The 25173-nt window shown below is 39.2% G+C and overlaps 1 protein-coding gene across 1 annotated transcript in view; it reads right to left on the bottom strand.

Moving 5' to 3' along the window:
* Nucleotides 1-1056: 1056 nt before the first annotated feature.
* Galntl6 (polypeptide N-acetylgalactosaminyltransferase like 6) overlaps nucleotides 1057-25173 on the bottom strand; it is a 1064176-nt gene continuing 1040059 nt past the window's right edge. The window contains exons 12-13 of the mRNA XM_047550007.1: nucleotides 17303-17452; nucleotides 1057-1611 (exon numbers count right to left, since the gene is read on the bottom strand). Coding sequence (XP_047405963.1) covers nucleotides 1444-1611; nucleotides 17303-17452 — 318 coding nt within the window. The 3' untranslated portion in view covers nucleotides 1057-1443. The remainder of the gene's footprint in view (nucleotides 1612-17302; nucleotides 17453-25173) is intronic.

Raw genomic sequence — 25173 nt, 5'->3', positions numbered from 1 at the left:
AGACAACACATAATGTTTTCGTGAACCAAAAAACCAAGTTAAATGAAAAATAACAAAGGCAAAATAAAAACATTCTTGTACCTGATAAAACTTGATAAATGTGTAAATAAATGTGATTCTTTCCTCTACAGATCCATCTTGATACCTCATATCCGTCCCCAAATCCGTCATTATTGAAAAGTATAACATTCTTTTAAGGATTAAATATACCATTTCATTTTTTAAAAAATTATTCCTTTCTTGACCTCTGAAATATTGCCCCATTAACAGAAAATGGTGTCAGAAGCACTTTATTAATGGTAACTTTTTTTATGGGCTTCCAAATAAAACAGCAACATCATTAATATCAACAATATAAAGCAAACAAACAAACAAAACCTCCCCCCCAAGTAATTAAATAAAACCACTCCTATGTTCCTGGAACTGATCAAATAGAATTGAAGTAAACCAAGTCATTTTTACATGTCACTTGGAGTGTAGATTTATTTGGGTTTAAGAATCTCCTAAACAAATTACATCAACCTCACTCCATTTCCTTCCTTAATAAAAGTATGACTGGACAAACATCAGACTTTAAAAATTCTAAAAATAATAGAAAAGTAAAAATAGATTTCCTAGAGAAATCTCCTTAATCTTGTTATGGTTTGCTGCTTCTGTGAAATCTTTCTTTGGAGTAACTTGGTAGCATAGTTTTTTTATTTTTGTTGTTCTTAACTGGATTCATAACAAGGGCACTGAGTAGAACTTCAGCTGATTTATGGAGCATGAACTTTTATGAACAATAAGTAACTTCTGTTCTACAAGGAAAATGGAAAGTGTAAATGAAAACATGGGAACACTGGAAGTCCATTTCATTATGTAATTTAAGTCATATTAAATATCGCACCCTTGTTTAAAAATAAAACAAAAGAAAACAGAATGGTATGAGCACTCTAAAATCATCTGCAGCACTTTTAAGGGTTAAACCTGCTTAACCCATTCTTAGTTAGAGAATGGCACCAAAGAGTACAGCTCACCCCTTAAGCGTGGCTAGTTCTAAACCTGTGGTGTCCTCAGGTTGTCAGAGCAGTCATGCACTCTGTTTCCACCCCCCTCCCACCCAATTAATAGGATCCATTCATAGCTACTCACTACTGCAGGATTTGACCTGAGAAATGCTAGGATTTATTAACTCAGCAGTTGTTTTGAAAAGTCCCTATATAATCTTCACCCTTGGCCAGCAAGGGAACTGCTAGTCTCGAGTTCTCAGAAGCAGCTGGTGAGGTTCTCAGCCAAGTTCTTCAGATGCAGGAAGTTCTTCAGGACAACCTACGTTGACATGGCATTTACAAATCTTTAAAACCAGGCTTCCTGGATCTAGGAAATGTTATTCCTGACTCCTTTGACCCAGATGCCGGCTAAAATTTAGTTCACAATCTGCAGGTAATCATTCTTTCTTTCTTCCTAGGAGCTGGCATGGTGGCTAAATTTTTCTAAAACAGTCATGTTAATGTGTTCAAAAATCCACTGCTGAGTCTCAGACAGAGGGTCACATCTGGCCATGAAAATCTTCTTCTCCGCAGGGTTGCAATCCATGCAGCTGTTGCTCACAGAATGGAATAATGTTCTGTCCTGGAGGGATCAGAAAGAAAAGACTGACATAATACATACTGAATGCTTAGGGCCCCAAATATACAACTGTAAGTATTTGTTAAATTTGAGCATACACGCAGCATGTAAACAGATCAGCTTTTGAATCAAACAACAGTGGATTGATTTGTCAACATGGAACACCATTTTCTAGGATCTGCTGGAACTAGAGCTTCCAAGCAGGTTCAATCAGAGACCAAAAAAAAAAAAAAAAAAAGCATTCATTCATTTTTTGGGGGATATTGAATTCAGGGGCCCTCAACCACTGAGCCACACCCCCAGGCCTGTTTTGTATTTTATTTAGAGACAGGGTCTCATTGAGTTGCTTAGTGCCTCGATTTTGCTGAGGCTGGCTTTGAACTCACAATCATTCTGTCTCAACCTCCCGAGCTGGTACTGGGGACTGCTGGAATTACAGGCGTGCACCACTGTGCCCAGCTCAGTTATTTTTTTTTAAAAAAAGCAATCCATTCAATTCTTGCTCTGCAGTGAGCATTTTACCACGTTTGGATTTTAAGGTAAGCACACAGGGTTGCTTTTTAAGTAGCTAATAATCTAGCTATTGGGGGAGAAACATGAAACATGTACATACCAAAAACTATCATTCAGTCTACACTAAACATAACACACTCACACACATAACCAAAAGAGTCAAAGTTTCCCAGCCCTCACATTGAACCTCTAATGGGGACAGGAAATACAAAAGAAATAGGAACCCAAATGCCAGTTGCTCTCTTCAGAAGAGGAATGTGGGGATGGGGACAAGTGACAGCCAGGCAGTAGCTGAAAGTACAAAGTCAGATTTGTTAGCTCTCCAGCTTCAGTCTTTTCTCAGCTCCTTTGGTGACATAATATCAGTTTCCATGGCTTTCAGTAAAATGGAGGAGGTAACATTCACTTGAGAAATAAGCACAAGACACATGGCAAAGTTAACAGCTCAGCGACTGAAAGGTACTCCCAGGGCACAAAATTTAAGTGCTGAGCAAGCTCAGTATCTGAAGAGGTTCTATTAACACACACCCTGTTTTATTTATCTACACAGAAAAAGAAGGCAATGCTTAAACAAAAAGATCTTTCCTTAACCAGCATCAAACTTTTATCTCTTGTGGTGTTTATGATTTAAAGAAGTGCCAATAATTTGAAGAAATGTCCCCAAACCACTGCTTGAGTTTTAGGATCAAGTAATGTTTTATTATTTAGCTTAGGAAGTATTTAGAGGTTCTGGTTGTTTTTTGTTTAAGAGAGGAGTACTACACTTACAATGCTTTTAGAGTTAGGACTTTCTCAGCCACCCTTTGTAAACACTTCTGGTTGTTCCTGGATGTTAAGACTCTACCAAACCAATATTTAATGTACTTTTGAGACCAGGATGTTTGCATAGTTCAATGCTAATGAAGGAAAGGAGGAATAAGGAAGGAGAAAGGCAACCTGCCTGCAATTCGGTTTGCATGTTTCTATTTTTAGTGTAAACAAAGTCCTATGCCTAATACAAAGGATCACTATTCTACTCTCTTCAAAGGTGAAGGTAAATTTCACTTCCTTTACACAGAAGTCTCCTGAGGTCTCCTTTCTTCTTTTTCATTTCTTTCTTATCAGCTCCACTGGGATCTGACCCTAGGGGAAGGCTCTGAGAAACTCTGTTCTACTGTAGGAGGAAAGAGGCAGTACTCTGCAACTCCCTCCACACATTGATTCTTCCCTGGGGTCTTAGGTGCTGCCGATCTCTAGCAGTCTTCTTTCTTATGTTCCCTTTTTCCTGCCAGCATCTCTAACACTCAGATCCCACCCGCAATGTTCATCAGTTTAGCTGCATAGACCTAATATGGTTTTTCAGAGGGCATTTGTGTTTTTCGTTTTGCAGTACTGGGGACTGAATCCAGGGCTTTGCACATGCTAGGCAAGCACTCTACCACTGAGCCATACCCTCCAGCCCTCAAAGAGCCTGTACTAGTCATGAAAATTCTGTGACCTGCTAAATCCGAATTCACATGTTCCCTGCCCATGTACCTCTTTTCCCTCTTCATGATCTGCATTTCTTCCTATTGTTACCTTTATCAGTATTAGCTTCAGGGGAACCTCCAGATATTCAGTCTCTTCTTCAAAACACATATTTTTAAGAAAGCTTAAAAAAGGAGAAAAGGAAAGGAGAACATGTTTCTATTCTTTTCCTTCACCAGCTTGTGTACCTTAGCACCGATGCAAAAGTGAAAGCAGATTTTCTGAACATTTTATTTTTTGGAACATTATTTTCTGAGCCATAAGGTGATCATATTTTTCCAAATCCCACATGGGAACACATTTTCTGACAGGTACAGGTATACTCATGGGTACAACCAGGCAGGCCATGCAAATTCAGCACTATCTTGAACAATCCAGAATGTTTTCTGTATTTGGACTTCATGTTCTAAAAAAAAGTTGAAAAATTGAAATCTCTATATCTATCTATGTCTCAGAACTTTCATCAGTACAATGAGGGGGTGGATTAGTTAAATCTCTTAGGCCTCTCCTAGCTGTAAAAGTGGATGAACATCTTATTCCAAAGTTCACTGGTGACAGAGACAAATGACGGGATGTCAAACTAGAGACCATCGCAGTATCCAGTAGATCAACAGATTGATTGCTCTCTTTATAGACTTGAGTTGTGCTCACCCTTGTCCATGGAGAGTCCAGCAGGCTCCAGAGGTGAAGCTTCTGGAAACATCCCCCGCCTCCGCCAGAGCATACATTTTTCACTTTTGACCTTGGACGCTAGGTGATTGTCATCTTTACATTTCTACTCAGTCAAGGCTCTGGATTACTAAATGTCTTCACAGATGCTTTTTCTGATCGAAAATTAAGTCAGTGACTCTAATAATCATTCTTGGAATGTGAACTCCTGTTCCACAATAGTCCCTCACTCCTTTGCCTTTCAACTTGTTGTTCATGGCAGCAATGGCCGATAATAGATAATGGGGTACAGGTTTTCTGTTGAATGGACTGAGTACCTTAGCAAGTGTGTTGTTCCACGCCAGTCCTCCATAAATGGTAACATACTTTGTCCTTTCTTGGCATCTAACTAGACTGTTCTTTGTTCAGTCCTGAGGTACAACATAGTATAAGCTCTGGCTGTTCACAAGTTATACATTCCATTTTGCTTTACCCCTCCTACTTCCATGGATGCCCACTACCTTGTTTTTTGTTTCATTTTTTTGAGTTTTTTTTTAATGTTATGTTTTTGTCTAAGAAAATTAGAAATTATTGAGCAGGAAATGCATAAATTCAGATCCAGGATGACTGAACTGCCCTCCCTAATCAATGCTCAGTGCCAGTCAGCCAATCAGCCCACACTGAAAATCATGGGTGGGACTTTTTAGGTAGGTCATTGAAAGAGACGCCACTGCAAAGCCATCCTGTGGTTGGACACCTTGTGGCATTCACAGTCTGTACTAAATTGTATTAGGTTCTATACTAACATAGGATCTGAACTTTAAAAGAAGGAGTGAGCTGCAGAAAACATGCCAGATTGTGCTTGGGGTCATAAGACCCCAAACACCAAAGATGCAAAGATAATAAAATAGATATATGAATGCATAATGTGTAGAAAGGTGAGCCTGGAAATAAAACAACCACAGGGAAGGAGGGCAGACAGCACAGTCCTGGGTGAAGGGCTTGGGATTTGTGACCATAAGGGATTTGGATTGTGCTGGGGGAGTAGCTCAGCGGCAGAGCACTGTTCTAGCATGTGCAAGGCCGGGTGTTTGATTCCAACATATCAAAATAAAATGTCACAAGGGATTTGGATCAAATTCCAGTTATGCCACTTGCTTACTGGGTGACTTTAGAAATATTAATTCAAAGAACCTCAGCTTACTTACTTGTAAAATGTAGATCATGCCTTACGAGTTTGTTGTAAGGATTAATGTACAAGTCACAATGTCCTTCATATAAGTAAGTAACCAAATAATGATGATCCTACTCTCTCTTTCCCCTAATTTATTTTTAGTCAGAAAGCATCCCCACTTCTAAAAATCTGAATGCACTAACCATCTGGTCTGAGACCAGCTATTTCAATACCAAATTGTATTTTCTGAAATCCTGGTAAAATAGTTTGATAAAACTATTCTCTGACAATCACTTATCCAAATTGAACAACAGTACCTCCCATTTTAAGCTAAAGAGTTAATGGAACCAAAGTATTGTGGCTCTGAAATGAGCTCTTCTGGTTTAACTATGGTGGGTTTGTACCATGTTTAGATGGATGTATGACAATCTTTTGAACTCTCTGGAAGAAAGGTCTATTAGGTAGGGTATTTTTGCTGCAGATTTTTTATTAGAATACATTATTCAGGTCAGTTGAGCTCAACAAATACTTATAAAGTGTCTTTGAGTTTTGGTCTTAAAAGGAAAGAGGCACATAAAGATAACATCAGACCGAACAAATAGAGGAGACCAATAGGTAAACAAGAAATGTTTGAAGTCAGAAAGTATCAATGTAGACAAGGGTGAATAGGATGTTAGGTTATTTCAGACATAGGGCATAAAGATGTAAAATGGCTTGTACACTTACAATTCCACAAAAAAATGTATGGGTTCCTCCTATTTGTCGGGCACTGGTTTAGGTCTTGGGTCCATCAATGAACTTGATGAGATTAAAAACTCCTCCTCTCCTGACTCAGATGCTAAAGGCAGGGTGAGGGTGAGGCAGTGGGGCACAGACAGTAAGCAATGAAGGTAACAGGTAAAGTATACAGCCTGCTCAAAGGTGATATGGAAAGGAAATAAGGAAGTCAGGAGGATCTGGAGCCACAGTGATGGCACCAGGATGAACATCTAATTAGAGCAGCCAGGGCAAACCTCACTGAGAAGATGACATCTGAGCAGTCTTGAAGAAAGAAATGGAATTAGCCATGCAAATACCTGGGTGAAAAGGGTCCCAGACAGTGCAAAGGCCATGGTGGGTTAGAGGAACAGTGAAGAAGTCAGGGGATGGCAGTGCTGTTGGATGTGATGGAGGACTAGATCAAGAGCTGAGGACCAGCAAGTCATTTGGTACGACTGAAACACAGGGAGCATGGTGGAATATTCTGGATGGTGATGTCCCAGAGACAGGCAAGGACCACATCGTGAAGAGACTAGGGTACCGTGCTTAAGCTTAATTTTTCATGCAAATGTTGGGACTTGTCATTGGAAGATTTAATGGAACCAAATCACAGATCTCCATGTAGGCTGCAGTAAGGACAGTGGAGGAGGGGTAAGAAGACTTTGACCTGCAGCATAACAGGACAGTCAGAACTTACTCCGAGAACCCAGATTTCAGCTGCTTCAAAATCAAAAGTAATGGGGATAATCTGAGGGTGATTGGGGGTGATCTGAAGGATAGTTAAGAAATTAAATGCATACAATGTTCTGGTTAATGGGATTGAGGTAGAAGAAAAGGTGGAAGGAAAAGCAGCATTGAATGAGGAAATGCAGAAAGAAGGCCTGGACCAGCGTTGGAAATGGCAATGATTTGGAGATGCTCCTGGGACACCCTGCCTTAGAGGCCCAGTACACAGCTGGGTGGACTGCCCATCAGGATAGCACCTCTAAATAAAGTGGGGAGAACTGAGCTCCTCCCTCCTACAAGTTTCCATGCAAAGAGTAAAATTAATGATAAAAGAACACACTTTGAGAGAGGATGCTTCTGAAAGAGAGAACTCCTTCATGTCTAATGCCTCCGTTGTAATAAGGATTCTGTGGAAATGAAGACTTGGAATTATGAGACTAGTTTTTGATCCTACTTTTGTCCCTGATAATAATCTTTTATGTTCCCCTGGTTTGTCAGCGATTCCGGTTTTCTATCTATAAATAAATGGAGTGGGGAAGAGGAGAGTGGGATAAGATAAACAAACAGACAAACAAACAAGGATCTGCTTTTCCCACCTCTTAGGGTTGTGAAGAACAAGGTTGATAGATGGCTGTCCTGGGAACTTTCTGGAAGAGAGACAAGTCAGGTGGCCTTTTTTGCCTAGCACTGTTGGCTTCAGAGAGAATGCAAATGACACTGTGACAGGCATTAAAGGGACAAAGTGATCTTATTATCTAGTCTTTTCCATTTTTCCTCTGACAGGTAGAATTCCTCACAGGAAAAAATTTGTCTTTTTGCCTCCGTGTTTAATTTGGCCAATCAGAAACAAGGCCTCCTCATGCCCCTTGGTGCGTGTGCTGAAACAGAGCTGACTGCAGCCGACCTTCTGCCCTTCCTCCTCTCCTCTTGCCAGATTTCCTGGGCTATACACAGTGATGTGCCTGATGTACTTTCAATTCTCCTCAAAGCAGCTAAATCATTTAGAAATCTCTTCTGATGCTCTAAATCCCTACTGTTCAAACCATTTAAGACCTCTTGATCTCTTAGCTAAATTTTTAGCCTGACCTACAAGGTTTTGTATAGTCCTGCCCCTAGCTAGACGTCTGGTCTCATTTTTCTTCACACTCAAGCATGTCAACTGGCTTCTCTCTGCTCTTTTGAGAAAACTAAGATTCTGCCTACCTCAGGACCTTTGCACAAGTTTTTCTATATGTCTGGGATCTTTTACCAATTTCTTCACCCTTCTAAATCCTACTTGCCTTTTAGGTCTTCTTTTCAAAGTTTGAGAAACACTTCCTAGTCCTCTGACCTGGATAGTGCCTATGATTTTATGTTCCCTTATTATCCTATGATCTTAATTTATTTAAATACTTCTTTGCTTCCCCTCTAGACTAAAAACTCCATGTGTAGAGAAAACCATTCCTTCCAGTTGTTTTCACCTGTGACTATTTCTTGAGTTGACAGGAAACCTGCACAGAGTCATGTGAACATAAAAGCTACTATTCACTGAGTGCGTACCTGTGTCAGATGGTGCTAAGTATTCAACCAGACTTTCTCTTTTTTCCCTACCTAAACCACTTGAGCAACCTGAAGAAATAGTGAAAGTGGACAAACAGGAAGCTAGATTCAGTTGTTTATTCAACAGCACACTGATTAAGCACCTACTATGTGTCACACTGTTTTTAAGGTGCTAGATATATTGCATGAAAGAAAGCACAGAAAAAATCCCTGCCTTTATGAAATTTACATTCTAATATTTACCTGCTGATAAATAGCCAAAAGAGTACAGAAATGTTCAGTATAGATATCAACGAGTTAGCCCATCCTGTCCTGTACATAAACCTATCCGGAGAGTTAAAATTAAATCAGAAGATAGCTTGCTAACCACACGGAATAGTAAGAGCTAACATTAATTGAACTCATTATGTGCCAGGCTCTAAGTGAATTTAAATTTTATTTAATCATAGCAACAACCTTCTATAGTAAATTCTATTATTATCTTCATTTTACACATGAGGAAATAGAAATATGTAGTAAGGAACTTTCCCAACGTGCCAGAGCAAGGACCCCCAGCAGAGCCAATGACTCAAATGTCAAGTCCCTCTGAACCCAGGGCCTGTGCCCATAACCTCCAAGTTGTGGTTCATTTTTCTCTGTGGCTGAGCCAACTAGAAATCCTGTTCCATCCCTGTGTCTGCTTGGTAGGGAAGAATCATCCTCATCAGCAAATGCTAATTTAAATATTTCATAGCTCCTATCGCCGAGATTCTTTTCTGTTTGACAGTCTAAATCTTGGCAGGCATTCAACTCAGTATTATGTAAGAACCCCAGAAGAGTGTGTGACAGAGCCTTTCTACCTCTGCGTGACTAGAGAGTGGCAGTTAAGCATGTTTCGTAAAATGGTAGGTTGAAACGGCAAAAGTTGGAACGTTGTGACAACTAAGTGACTTCAGCTGGGAGAGACAGATAAAAACAGAATGGGAAGATGGCACTATTTGAAAGGTAGTTCTTTTCACTGCCTCACTAGCCTTAGCTCAGAATGATCATTAGCTCTTCCCCAAACTCTTTTCAAAGGACCAGGACTTGCCTTCAACTTTGAAGGAAATACTTAAGCAGACGAGTTCCAACACCATATTCAGAATGATAGTATGAATTAAATAAATATTCACCTTCAAAAGTGACTAATTCTGGGCTGGGGTTGTGTTGTGGCTCAGTGGTAGAGAGCTTGCACTGGGTTCGATCCTCAGCACCATATAAATAAATAAAATAAAGGTCTATCGACAACTAAAAGAATATTTTTAAAAAAGTGACTAATTCTCTTGACATGTTTTATACTGAATTGTTGGGTTAAAAATAAACAGTCATGTCTCCCTACATGGCCATTTCCTGCTGAAGCAGACTACACTGGTAAATGTTATGCTCCCATTTGAAAAGATGGCTTGATTGCTAGGGTGAAGGTAATGACCCTCCTGGGAGTTAGCCCAGTTCTCTTATTGACAAGGTGGCTAAATTGTCAATTGAACTAAAGTCATCTTAGTGTACAATGACTACGTCCCTAGAGTACAATGACTCAATTCTATTATGAACAAGAGGACGTTGTGGACATTGTACCTATGGTTTTCAACAACATGTTTAAAAAGTCCATCTTGGTTTTCTTTTTTGGGGGGCAGAGGAATGGGTACCAGGATTGAATTTAGGGGCACTCAACCACTGAGCCATATCCCCAGCCCTATTTTGTATTTTATTTAAAGACAGAGTCTCACTGAGTTGCTAAGTGCCTCGCTGTTGCTGAGGCTGACTTTGAACTCGTGATCCTCCTGTGTCAGCCTCCTGAGCCTCTGAGATTACAGGAGTGTGCCACCGTGCCTGGCCCATCTTGATTTTCTTATGGCCCAAAATTGTGGTCTAGAAGGGATTACTATTAGGTGACTTAATATCTGGTTGAGTGACTTTCTCCAAATTATGCTCATTAATGATCAGTGTCATCTCTACTATACGGTAGAGGGCTTAGTTACTGACTGTGCATTGGGATTGGCAATTTAAATGAAGAAATGAATGAATGCTGATCCAATCTGTGAATGGAACAAAATAGTTAAAAGAGTCAAAATCCAGATTGGGATAAATCTTGTTAGATTTTTGTGTGTGTGCTAGAGATTGTGTATGCTAAGCACCTGCTCTGCCACTGAGTTATACCCTCATCTTGTGAGACAGATTTTGATAGACACAAACTGATAGCAACACAAATATAAAAGATGAATTAAACAGGTAGAAGTTAAGAGATGTGTCTGTGTAACAAACAGAGAAAGATGGTGTGTTTTTTTTTTTTTTTTTTTTTTTTTTAAATACTGAAAGCTCATTAACAAGCCAAGCATGTGAAGTTAAGGCAGTAAATCAATCAACTCAGGCTATGTTAAAAACAACACTGCTCATAACAAATGACGCTAGAAACTCACTCTACTTTTCTTGGTGTAAACAAACATACAATATTATTCTCTGCTCTGGGCAATATGCCACTTTCTAGGACTTTCTGGATAGAGTGTTCAGGAGATTGCTGTAGATCCAAATTAAGTCGTATGAAGAAAAGAAGCTGGAAATTGAGTCATTTAATCAAAAGTAAAGATGAAAGACCAGAGAAGCATTGCCAAATATTTGGAGTTTGTCTTGGGCAGAATGGATTAAGTTTAATTGTGGTACCAAAGGCCAAGAAAGGGCTTTCTAACCATTGGAACTGTTCAGAAACGAGTGGGCTGACCTGGAAGAGTGTAATTGCCCAACTATGACTAAAAGTCCAGAAGTTTGTAAATACTTCCTAAATCAGAACAAAGGTGAATTACAGACCTTTTAAGTTAAACCCATTGCTTACCCTTTTCTCATTTTGGGTCCGAAATAAATACCTAACCAGAATGATTTAAAATAACAACCTATGGCTCTCCATCTGGCATCTTTGTGAACCAGCACAATTTTATGAGCTGAGAGGCCAAAGCCCTAGCATAAAGTTAAAATAAGAAGTCAAATGTAGGCACATACCAAGAATTCCAGCCACCCATTTTTTAAACCAATGAATTTATAGTATTGTTATCAATTTAAACTGACAGATAACTCCTTATTGGCACTTCCTGTTTGTTAAGTCCCTTCGTGTGGAAGTTAAACTTCATTAAGTAGAACTTGTTCTTATAAGAATATCCAGCAACTAGATAAGGTAACTTTAAATCTTTCACTTTTGGTCCTTGAGGAGGTTTTTAATGTAGTTTTGAGACAAAGAAATGTGTTAAGTTTTATCCAAAACAGCACAAAGCTCATGAAGGACAGTTTTATACCAATAATAGAACCTAGTGGATTGTGAGTCAGTGAATAGTTATTTAGGAACTTTCTATATTAGATATTAGGCAGGCCATGCAGAAATCTGATAAAAAGGTTCATGACCTCAGGTTGTTAAGGGGAGACTAATAACTAATCATGCTTGATAAATGTTTCAGGTACAAAGAAGGGAACAGAATGGTAAAGGAGCACAGGTAGGGATTCGCATTCCACCTAGACCAGGAGAGAGAAGTAGGTTAAAGAAAGTAGGTAAAACTTGAGCTAGAAATGAGGTTCTCCATCTGTCTATTAGAATCTCTTGGGAGCTTCAAAAACTCTCAGTACCCAGGCCTCCCTTCCAGTCAGCATATCCCTATGTCAAGAGCACACAGCCTTAGTAAATGTACTTTATAATGTTTTGAGTCCTGGTACTTTTATAATGTTTAATACTTGGGATTTTTCCTTCTTCTTCAAGATTTTCTCAGCTATTTTTGGCCATTTGATTTCCATATAAATTTTAGAATCAGTTTATCAACTTCCACAAATAACCCTGCTGCATGTTCTATAAGAACATCCTAGAGAGTGGCTAGGGATTTAACTGATCTTACATTAAGTGTATAAATCAATATGAAAACTGACATCTTTGCATTATGAAGTCTTATAATCCTTGAACATGATAGATGCCTCTCTGTTTTAAAGAATTCTTTGTGATGATGTTTGTAGGCTTGCCCTTCCTTCCTTCCTTCCTTCCTTCCTTCCTTCCTTCTTCCTTCCTTCCTTCCTTCCTTCCACACTGAGGATGGAACCCAGGACCTCATGTGTGCTAGATAAGTGCTCTACCACTGGACTATACTCTAAACCCTGCTTCGAAGCTTTCTATGTAAAGGTCTTCTCATGTTTTGTGAGATTTATTCCTAGTTATCTTATGATTTTGATGGCAACCAAAATAAAATCAGTTTTAAATTTCATTTTAGATATTTTGTTGCTGGCATACACACAATTGATTTTCATCTTGGGGGTATGCTAAATGTGCCTATTAGTTTTTAATAGTTTAGTTGCGTAGTCTTTTGAGTTTCTAACCATCAAATATGTCATATGTGTAAATAGACTGATTTCTTCCTTTCTAATTTTTTACTTTTAAGTTCCTTTTATTTGGCTTTTATTTTATACTGACTAGGGCTGTACAAGATTGAACTGAAGTGGTTACAGTCAACATTTTATTTTATTCCATATCCAGAGGAACGTCTTAACATTTCACTGCTAAGAATAATAGAGCTGGTCATTAAGTTAGTTTATTTTTATTAGTTTATTTTCTATATGGATAAGATTTTTGGATAAGATTGCTATTGTATATAATACAATAAGATATAATAGTGTATAATGTATATGACTGTTATTATATATAAATATATAATGAACATACATATATGTATGTATATATAAATCACTTGCTTATTTGATTAGTGCACATAAAATATTTCAGGAAACTATATACTAAAATGTAAAAGATTAAACAATAAAGCTCCCAAGGTGATTTAGAAGACTATCTTCATGACCTTGGTTCAGGCCATGAGTTCCCAAATAGGACACAAACCACCCTAACATCAAAATAGCTTTTCATTAACACTCCAATGGAGAGAAAAAAGGCAAGACACTGACTAGAATAACACAAATATCAAACAAAGCACTTGAATCTAGGTTTATGAAAAATCCTTAAAAGTCTCTAAGAAAAAAAAATGAGCAACTCATGTTAAAAAAATGGTCAAAAGACTTGAAGAAATTTTCGACAAAGAAGATTTCCAAAATGGTTAAGAAACATCATATCACTTAACAATAACACAATAAAACAACAACAACAAAACAAAAAACCTTTCAATACTAAGTGTTGGTAAGGATGTGGAGCAACTGGAGTCTTGAGAGGTATCCAGCCCCTGCTCAGTAGGGTTTAGGATTTCAGTGTCTGCTGGTCCAACTTTCCATCCTTGGCCAGTGCATCCTTCTGCCTAAAGAGTTTGCTCAGCCTCAGGTGCAGTTCTAATTGTAAAAGCTAGAGGTGTCAGAGAATAAACTCCCTGATTGGAGTGATGTATGAACGTCCCAACTCTCTTGCTCTCTGTTGTGTGTCTATACTATTCTCAGAGATCTTCAGTAAAATTTAGCACTAGTTGCTTGCTGTGGCACTTGTTTGATAATATTCTTTTCCTGGCTCCAACTCCTCCCCATATCATTTCCTTAGACCCTATGAAATCCCCCGCCTGAGACCATCTTGCCAATAAATCACTAACCCTCAAACTCTTACTTTAGGTTATATATCTGAGGAAACCCAAATTGAGAATGATGCTATAACTCAGTAAAATGTTTTACTTAAAAGGAAAGGGGTATGGGAGATAAATCTTAATTTGGGTGCAAGATAACAGTTCATATTACTTAGGAGAGATTGCTTTGGTATTGCGGTATATCAAGATATACCTCATCACTCTTATCAAAGTAAAGGGTACATTTTTCACCCACACAGATGGAAATCTGATCATGAAATCAGAAACTTTGTTAGAAGTTTCTCATGGTTTATCTCAATTATTATTCCAATTATATTAATGAGTAAGTTGAAAGTCATAGTGTGAAATAACTTGTTCAAGATCACATTATAGTTAGGAGTGGTGGTGCACACCTGTAATTCCAGCTACTAGGGAGGCTGAGGCAGGAGGATTGCAAGTTTAAGGCCGGCCTGGGCAATTTAGCGAGATCCTGACTCAAGATCAAATGAACAAACAAACGAACAAACAAACGTACAAACAAACAAAAAGACTGGGGATGTGGGGATGTAGTTCAGTGGTAATGTGCTCCTGGATTGAATCCTCTGCACCTGAAAAAAAATCATATTGCAATTTCATAATGAATTAGAATGTGTTAAGTCTGACTAACTCCAAGGCCTGACCATTACATTGACCAGATTGCAAGTGACCAGGATGAGAATTGGAAGAGGAAGGTGCTTTATCATCTACTCAATGAGAAAAAAAGTACAGTTATAAAACAGGAATACAATGACCAGATGCTGCGGAAACCATCTCTGACTTCCAGATGGAGGGATATAGGTTGGAAGGGGAAGAACAGGGAAGGATAGTCGGCAGGCTGATCCTTTAGGCTGTGATTGCAATAACCTAGAGGCAGAAAAGGGAAGGCCTGAAATCAGGGCAGGGGATATAAAAATGGCAGAGGGAATGAATTCTAGAAATTTTGGCTTGGGAAAGGGGAGACAAGTCATAGTGACCAAATAGATGTGGGGAATTGAAGAAGAGGAAAGACAGTTTCTTTTTCAGATGTTGAGAAGATTTGATTTGTCTTTACTGAGGTTACTTTGACAATCCACTGTTCTTGTAACAGGGGTCCCCCTGGTGGTAAAAGAGAACCGAGATTGGGATTCACCATCCTGAGTACCTACTATGGGATACAGTTGTTCAACTGAACATAGTAATAATATTATAGGATAAGGAAGCTCTTCTCCTTTTGTGATAGCAAAGAACCACATCTAAAAATAACTAAAAGCCACTTGTTGCTAATGGACCAGGAAGTGGGTCCTTTACCCACTCAAACAAGGCGGCTTCTGACACCATCATTTCCCAAGAATCTTTATGTAACTGAGAGAAAGTTGGCTGGTATCAGTTGTACTAAATGCAACAAACGTTCAGAAACTATCCTAGGGAGTGTTGATCTTATTTCTTAAGAGATGGCAGAGGAAAGTACAGAGACCTTAAAGTCAGATCCACCTGAGTTTAAATGTTGACTTTGCCACAAATCTGCCAGTATCAGTTTCTTCCTGTGTAAATTATACATAATAGTACCTTGGTGGTTACAAGGTTTGAGGTGATGTGTGTAAAGCACTAGCTCAAGGCCTCCTCCTCTATGGTTGGCGGTGGAATGGTTATTATCCTCTGCAGCCCTTTAGATAAAGTAGAGAGACTTAGGGATCCGGGATGACTTGTGAAGATGCTAATAAAAAGGGGATTTTCCAAAGCAAACTCAAAAGATTGCAAAACTGCTGGAACCACGTTCTCCTCTAGCCAAGTAGTATATCTAAATCGACAGAGTAGCACTCCAGAGAGATTTCTGTCTCCGTGTTTTCTCTCTTAGGGCTTGAGTACTGCCCTTGAAATAAGAGGGATTTTCTAAAACAGGTATGTTGAATAGGATTGAGTCATCAACCGAGATGAGATATTTCAGAAACTTTCCATTTTAAGCCTTTGGCACTCTCCTAATTATGTATACATACCTAGTTTGCTATATAAATACACACAGAGTGTAACCTTTGCTAAGTAACCCAAGGCCAGCAGCTTGAGACCTGAGAAGAGAGCCACACACAATTGCATCTAGTGATTTCTTTCTCAAATGCCTTTGGATCCTGGGAAGGTTTTAAGCGTTCAAGCTCATAAGAATTACCTCTTGAAATCGCCACAGCCTGTTTTTTTCTCCCCAGGAGCTCTGTGTGCACATGAATTAGTTGGTCTTACCCATCTGTAAGTTTTTGTAAGCTCCCTAATGAAAACAACTGTATTTTCTTGGCCTAATTGCAAATTATTGAGTGGTCTGTCCCTTATGCTATAAATGTACAGTAATGAGGAGTGTTCTGTTCTTTAGAGACCACCTGCATACTGAGCAATGTTGGGGATTTTATTGATGTGTACAGAAAATAGAATTATTTTTTCCAGAAAGTAGAGTCTTAAAGCTCAAAAAGTAACCATTAAAACAAACAAACAAACAAACAAAAAACCTTTATTCTTCTACATACAGATGATAGCATATGGAATAGCAAAGTGGTTTAGCAAAATTAATTCTATGTTTTATAAAGAAAACAGTGAGGTTTTTTTTTTTTAATTGTAGTGATTTCCCTCCCTTATATTCTATTGGACACTATCTTCTTATTACTTCTTTTGAAGTGTTTTGTAAGATAGAATAACTGATATTTTGTGCGTTTTCTAGGTGCGTACCCCAAATCTGCAGGATATTGGGAGGTGATGGTGTGCAGAATTAAGTGCACATACAGGTCTGCCTTTGAGTGAGTGTGGTCTCAGGGATCCAAACCTTAGTGGTGGAAACCAGGACTCTTTCAGTAAGGGAACAAGTATCATAACCAGTGCCCACAAATAATAGATTTATAGTGTGTGTGTATGTATGTGCACGTGGGCTGTGAATTGAGGTTCTTAAAAATTATGTGTGTATATATTTGTTTATTGGGTACAAGTTTCCTCCTTTTGCAAGTCAGTTGAACTAAGTCTGAATCCATTTCTTGTAGTGCTGTGTTTTAACTCAAATTAATTTTTCAATCATAACTTCTTAGGATGGGTATGCACATAACAAGCAAAACAAAAGCAATACTGCTTTCTCCACACTGTATCTTTCCTTTTGCTAGTGTTCTCCAAATGAGTGAGCCAAGAGTGCGTACACGTATCCCGATAACACTATGAATCAAGACAGCTACTTTTTCAGGAATGTTTTGAGTTAAGAAACCTGAAACCATGAAAATTTGAGAATGACCACAATGAACGAAACTCTTACCTTCCGATATCCCCAGAACTGGTTCCCCTTCATGCCATGACAGTCATAGAGAGTGACTGGGCTGTTGTATGAGATTGCATCAAAGCAGAATTTTCGGGTGTGCAGTGGCTCACCAGGTCGAATATCTTCTCTCCATCCAAAGGTAAAGAGCTAACAAAGCAATGGTAGCAGAAAAGCTGCAGTGAGTTCAACTTGGAAAGAAGATTCCAGAGTGGGAGAGGTATGTCTTTTAGCAATATAGAGCTCCTGCTTTGTGACTTACAAGAGAGAACTAAATCTGGGTTTAATAGAAATGTTGAGAAGGCATGTTTCCTAAAGTACAGTAGCAGCATCACCTTGGTACCTGTGATGCAGGCTGATCAAAATGTAAATGAGAATTTTCAGTTAGGCAATAGGGGGAAAAGTCAGAGGGTGGTGGCATGGGAGGAGAGAAAGAGAGAGAGAGAGAGAGAGAGAGAGAGAGAGAGAGAGAGAGAGAGAGAGAGAGAGAGAAAGAAGAAGAAGAAGAAGGAGGAGGAGGAGAAGGAGAAGGAGAAGGAGAAGGAGAAGGAGAAGGAGAAGAAGAAGGAGGAGAAGAAGAAGAAGAGGGGTGTATTGAAAGAGGAAGAAAAGGAGAAAAGAGAGGGAGAGACAAGAGAAGGGAGAGGGAGGAAGAGGAAGAGGGAATAAATCTTTAATAATACTTTACATTTGTCATGTAGGTAAATGTTACTAGATTAAATGTTACACTGAGCCTAAATGCGCAGATTGACTGCAAAAGGATGGGACTAGAGTTAACCTGGGCTTGTGCTAACACCTTGAAAAAATTTTTTTTCTTGGTGCTAGGGTTTGTACCCTGGGGTGCTCTACCACTAAATTATACCCCCAGCCCTTTTAATTTTTGTTTTGTTTTGTTTGTTTTGGATCTTATTAGTTCTTGAGGATCTCACTAAATTGCTGAGACTGGCCTTGAACCTTCTGTCTCAGCCTCCCGAGGTGCTGGCATTGTAGGTATGCATTGGCCTGGCTGCCTTGAAAAATTTAAAGAAAAGTTAAACTTAATGAAGTATGGAATAGGCACATTAATTTTCTTGGATTGTTAAGGGTAATTCTGCAGGGCAATGTAGGAAATTGTAGATTGTAACTCATAGTAAGAAACAGTTTATGGACACACACATAGATCTATCCTCATCCCAGGTGAAGCAGGAGTTTCATGGAAGGACATTTACCCTTACTGCATTTAATAGACTCTGATACTTCATCCAGACTTTTCCTATCCTAGTCCACCCTATTTATCCACCCTATTATATTAAAAATGCTGTTTATGATTCACTGAATTGATTTTACAATGTGTTAAATAAAGAAAAAAACCCACTCCTGTTGGGGAAGGGCATTTTCTTGAGTTATTTGAACCAAACTACATTTCTCCCCATACCGTGGGAGAAATCCTTAACTAACAGAGAAAGTGGACTAGAGGCACCCTGTGATTTCTTCCAGTTCCTCACTTTCAGTAAGGTTATATCATTCTTACAATAGGACTTAAGGCAGGCTGGCTGTGTGAAGCCAAGCTGTGAGGTGAAAAGAAAAGAAAAGAAAAGAAAAGAAAAGGGGTGGAGGGGTGGGGGGGAGGAGATGAACTGTTGGGGAACTGCGTTGATAGAAAAGCAGGCACAATACTGAGCTGTGTGAACAGAGTACACTCTGCAGTGACCAGGCCTGCAGATAGATTTTAGGTTGCAGGTCCTACTCAGGAAAGAAAAGGTAGAAAGAAATCCCTGGCACAATTCCAGGGATGTCTAACAAAAACAGTTAAATGGTGGTGAATCTGAAGAAAAATGGAAAGAACTGGGTTAAGTAGGCTGAAGAAAATAAAACAGAAATGGTCTAAATTAAACATGAAAGAGGGTTGTCTGAGAAATGTTGAGGGACTGTATTCTGTTTCCTTGGAAGATAGGAAAAAAAGAGAATGTCTCAAATACAAGGACAAAGGGTTTCAGGTTAGGCATTTGAAATAGATTTATGAACTGTATAGTTCCTTTTCCTAGAGCCAGGTGCCCTCCCCCCCAACATATTGTGACTGAGGCATTTTTCTGGGATATTTTTAAATTCTATGTAGAAAAAAATAACATCTTCTTTAAAAAAATTATATATATATATTTTTTTAGTTGTTGATAGACCTTTATTTTATTCATTCATTTATAGGTGGTGCTGAGAATCAAACCCAGTGCCTCACATGTGCTATGCAAGCACTCTACCACTGAGCTACAACCCCAGCCTGAAAAAATGACTTCTTAAGAAAGGTCTGTTTAGTGTTTCTGATTTTGATCACTCTCCTCTAATTAGAATGTGGTACTCTTGTGGCTTTTGAAATCCTGTGCTCCTCTGTTATCCTATAACTCTGTCTTGCCCATCCTCTTTTATCCATCTCTTCTCTTCAACATAGGTATTGCTCAGGGTTCTCTGTTTCCTGTTTGGCCCTTAACACTCTTAGTTCAATTCTCACCATACACTCATCGCTCATCATCTGTGTTACATTCGATTCCTTGTAGGATTCACCAACTCTATGTCCCGTGTACAGTTCAAATTCAACATTGTTATGGTTTGGATGCGAAGGGTCCCCCAAAGCTCCTGTGTTAATGCAGTAACATTCAGAAGTGAAACACTCAGATTACAAGAGCTGTAATCTAATCAGTTCATCCTAGCTTGAATAGACTGACAGGGTGGCAACTGTAGGCAGATGGGGAGTGATTGGAAGAGGTGGGTCACTGGCAGTGTTCTCTGGAAAGGTTCATCTTCCGTGTGCTCCCCCACCCCCATTTCCTGATTCTGTCATGAGCTGAGTAGCTTTCCTTCACTGGGCCCTTCTCCCATGGTGTGCTGCCTCACCTTGGGCCCAGAGCAATGGAGTCAACCACCTATGGACTGAGACCTCTGAAACTGTGAGCTCCAAATAACCTTTTTCTCCTGTCGTTTTTGTTGGGTATTTTGGTCACAGTGACGCAAAAGCTGACTAAAACAGAAATGAGTACCAAGAAGTGTGGTTGTTCCTGTGACTAACCTGACTATGTGGTTCAGAAGCCTTTAAAGCTGGTCTGTGGGAGGAATTTTGAAAAGTTTAGAGATAAAACCTAGAAAAGCTTCAGCATGTTGTAAGCACAACCTCACGAGGAATTCTAGTGAATCTCAGGAGATCGGAATGCCAATAGGTGCAGACTGTGCTCATGAGGTGTCAGAAGGAAATGAGGATTTATTGGGAATTAGACTAGAGATCACACATGTTATATCTGGCCAAGAACTTGGCTACATTTTTCCCATGTCCTGAGACTTTATGTGAGGATGAATTTAAAGATGATAGACTGATCTGGTGGAGGAGATTTCAAGGCAGCAAAGCATTCAGTTGGTGGCATGGACATTGCTGGCAGCTTTTAGCTAGGTTTAGTGTGCAAATAGGGAGCAGAAAGCAGAGCTAGAGGGTTTTTAAAAACTGCAGTTTGGACAGAACAGTACATGTAAAGGTGGGGTCAAGGAAGGTGTACTTGTTGAAGAGACTATAGTCCCTAAAGAGATACTAAGCACTTTACCTGGAGACACAAGGAAGGATGCCTTGAGGGCATCTCAGGAATTTGGAAGACCACACTTATAGGTTCCAGGGCATAGAAGAGAAAATTCATTTTAGAAGAGATCATGGGGATCTCTGCTCACGCAGGTGGGCCTAGGAAGCTATTTCATCATGTGAGCTGTGCAGACACTCAGAGGCTTCTGTAGCCATGATTCCAGAGGGTCAAGTATTGTGCAAGGTAGCACCAGACCTTGGTGTCATCCAAGTGGTACTGATTCTATAAGAATGCAGAATGCTGGAGTTAAGGGGTAATAGAGGCTTCCTCCAAGATTTCAAAGGAAGACCTGGGAGGCCATGAAAAGTGTACCAGGGTCATAGTCTCCATGGCCTGCCCTGAGAGGGTCACAGGTGAAGCAGTGAAGATGAAGCCGAACCTGGAATGGAGACCCTCCCCAGGAATTGAGAGATGCCAGTAACACGGATTGTCTGCTGAAAAAAAGTTGCCGGCTGTGGAGAGAACAAGGTTAAGAGTTTGTGTGCAATGCAACCAGCAAGGCCAAAAGGACAGGGCTGCCCAAGCTCTGGTGAGCACATCTTGCCACCATGTGCTCCAGATTCCAGAGGTATAGCTACAAAACATTTTTGCCAGGGTGTGTTTAGCTCTTGCTTTGACCCCATCCCTTCTTTTCTATGTCCCTCTACCTCCCTTTTGGAATGGGAATGTTTATTCTGTGTCACTGTGCATTGGATATAAGTAACTTGCTTTTGATTTTTACAGGAGCTCATAGCTAACAGTTTGCCTTGTGTCTCAGATTCTTTTGGACTTGAGAAATACTGAAACTAAGACCATGGAACTCCCAGAGATGAACTAAATGCATTTTGCATTGTGAGATGGACATGAGCTTTTGGGTTTGGGGCAAAATGTTACTATTGGATGTGAGGTGTCCCCCTAACCTGTTAAGGCAGGAATATTCAGAGGTAAAATTATTATTGAGAGCTATAACTTAATCATCCATCCTAGTTTGAATGGACTGACTGGGTAGTGATTGTAAGCAGGTGGTGTATGGCTGGAGGAGGTGGGTCACTGGAGATGTGCCCTAGAAGGGTGCATCTTCTCCCTGCAGTTTCTTTCTGCTTCCTGACTCTGCCATAAGCCGAGAAGCTTTCTTCCGCTGGACATTTCTTCTGTGATGTTCTGCCTCACCTTTGTTCCAGAGTAGTGGAGTTGACCATCCATAGACTGAGACCTCTGGAACTGTGAACCCAACTAAACTCTCCTTCCTTTAAATTGTTCTTATTAGGTATTTTAGTCACAGCGACAAACAGCTCAGTTAATATTCTTTCCTTCTAACCTTGTCCTATATTTTGTTTTAGTTGGTGATTACAGCATTCAACCTGACAACATAGGAATCTTTAACTCTCTTACCCTCTTCGTCTAATCAAATCTTACCAATTTTGCCTTATAAGCAACATTTTCAGAATTAGTCCCTCCTTCTCTATCCTCACAACCATTGCTTTCAATATCTCTTGTCTAGATTATGGCAATGACCTCCTAGCTGATTTCTTTCCCACCTTCCTTTTTGGATTTCCACACATATGTCTTTGGTTTCCAAAGAAGTCTGTTTGGAATGCCTGTTTGACTATGTTCTCTCTCAACCTCAAGCCCCTCCATTTTCACATGACCCTTACACAATAAAATTTAAACTTCTTAACACAGGAGGAACTTTTCTGCCATCTGGCCTTTGCTGTTCTTCCCAGCTGCATTCCTTTCCTTTTAGTTTGTATTCCAGCAATACTAAAACGTTTGTAGTTTCTCACACAAAGCAGGCTGCATTTTTCCTTTGGGGACTTAGTTCCTGAGAGTTTCTCTCTTTGAAAGGCCAACCTAGTTAGTGATCACCAGTCCTTTAAAATTGAAAATTGGGTGTCCTCCCAAACAAGAAGCCTTCCTCTTTGAAGGACCTATTCCTTTTCCTGTCTTATGTCATTATACCATGCAAGTTCACTGTTTCCATATCCCTCACCAGACACTGAGATCCTTGATCGTGGAGGTCTCATGGTGTGCTTCCAGAACCCAGAACAATTCATGACATGTGGTAGATGCTCAATAAAATTTCTACTGAGTAAATGAAAAGTGTACTTGCTATCTTAACCGTAAATATGTTGAAATAACTGTCTAGATAAATGGATTAATCTTTTCAATCCATCAAATAAATCTGTGCTGTTTGTGTCTAAAACCATATCGATGATTACTTTTTGAACTTTTCATTTTGCTGATCCTAGATTTTGTTAATTCTTATTTTTTATTATGTTTTTGTTAATTCTTATTGAAATATAAATTTCCTGGCCTATGAACCTGCAATTGGCTTTCATGGAATCTTTATTTTTGATTAAATATAATATTTCCCTCCTACTGTAAGCATCTGACCAGTGTAGGATCAAATGGTCTTGATGGGTCTATCCATTTCCTTCTGTCTCTGTTTTTCTGGTATTGCGGATTGAACCCTGGTCCTCATGCATGCTAGGCAAGCACTCTGCCATTGAAATACATCCCCAACTCTCCTCTCTTTTTTTAGTTTTCATACATGCAGAAGGCCAGAGATGAAAGGAACTGTAATTACTATATAGCATAGACCCTCATTATATAGTTGGAGAAAATCAGACCTGCAGAAGCTAAATGGTTTACCTCTGCCACACCTCAAGTGTCCAGGCTTCTTTTGCAGACAGTCTTGCCAAACTTTTTATTAAACAGAACAGTTAAGTCCAAAAGGATACTTGCGTTATGGCAAATAGGTAAATTTGCCTCTCAGATCTTTTCATCTGTTGTCATGAATATATCTCAGGGCATCCTTAGGTGACTTTTTTTTTTTTATTTCTAGGTTTGTTGTCATAGTGTAATGCTCAGTTTTACATTTGTAGCTTATTAGAGTGTGATTTTCATAGTATTTTATGCATTATTATTATTGTTACCTGGTGAATATATTCCTGCATCTCAGGTGATACATCTTCAAATTGTATCAATTGCTTTATTCTTCTGCACCTACCATTAGCTAAGATTTTTTTTCTCATATGTCTTTGTCATTTATCTTATCCTAATGGCCATGTCAAACCAATCAGGCATTGAGTCTTTCATTCATTAGTCACACTTCCGTGCATAATCTTGTCAAAGCAAAAACAAGCAGACATTATGAAGCCATTTTCATTTTTTGCCCTGGGTAATGTCACTGTGACATTCATAGTTGGTCTCCTGCCCTTGGGCTGCTCTTATTGACAAAAGTATCAAAAGGAAAAAAAATCCAATTTTTTTTCAAACATGTACCATCAGTTTGAAAGTAAATAAGTAAATTGCTGCTAATTTCTCCCCTTTCTTATTTTGAGCGATACTTTCAAATATAGATTTAGAGTGGTAACTCATTTCTTTGCTTAAATAGTCATGTGGTATATGTAATGTTGCCTGGGTCTGTATTGTATTATGTGAATAAACTCACTAGATTGGGTACTATGAATACACTGATCTTATTCTATCTGACTTGAGACAATTGCGAATATTTTTCTTTCTGTGGGAATTCATATTTTATTTCATTATTATGTGAGATAGGGTGAGATACAACATGATTCCCTTTGCAGTTTGTCCCTATGGGTATGCTCTGTCCTGACGGTGAGATTTTTTTTCCCAAAGGAAAGGAGTTTGTTCTTTCCCTGTAGGCATTGCTTTGCTTCCACCTCTGCATATCTCTCCTTTAGGTCTTGCAAAGGGGACACTTGCTTGCTTTCTCTGCTGCAGTGCTTCCTCCCCAGCATGAGATCAGAGCCTGCTGCTGGGCCTGCAGAGCAGGAGCAGTCAAAGTAGGCCAAGGGAAACGCCTCCCCCTCCCCTCTCCCTTGCACTCATAATGGGAGTTAGGGAGTCTCCTTTCCAGACCTTACAGTCTTACTTGGATCTATTTTTATTTTTCTTTCTTGTTCCCTAAAGGAAACTGAGAGCCAGCACACAATGCTCCAGTGATATCGAATAGCTAAATAGATCACCCTGGAAGCATGAATCATACATCTGCTTCCTTCACAGAAGCCAGATTAGTCAGGACTAGTGTTCTGCAACAAAAGACATTTTCTTTTAAAGGTGCTTCAGTGGCCCTTCCTTTGTTTCCCATGTAACATTTTTATTTTTTCATTAAAAAAATTTTTTTTTTGAAAAAGGGATCACTTCAATACCAAGGGGCACTCCCTTTTAGTTATTTTGAATTAAAAAGAAGGTCCTTAGTTTTCATGTTCTGATATTAATTTAAGTGTAAGAGAATGAATTATAATTCTTATAAATCATTGAGGAATATAT

The sequence above is a fragment of the Sciurus carolinensis genome, chromosome 4 (genome assembly GCF_902686445.1).
Source record: "Sciurus carolinensis chromosome 4, mSciCar1.2, whole genome shotgun sequence".
Classification (NCBI taxonomy): domain Eukaryota; kingdom Metazoa; phylum Chordata; class Mammalia; order Rodentia; family Sciuridae; genus Sciurus; species Sciurus carolinensis.
Note: the sequence above shows the minus strand (reverse complement) of the source record. Positions and strands in the feature narration are given on the sequence as shown.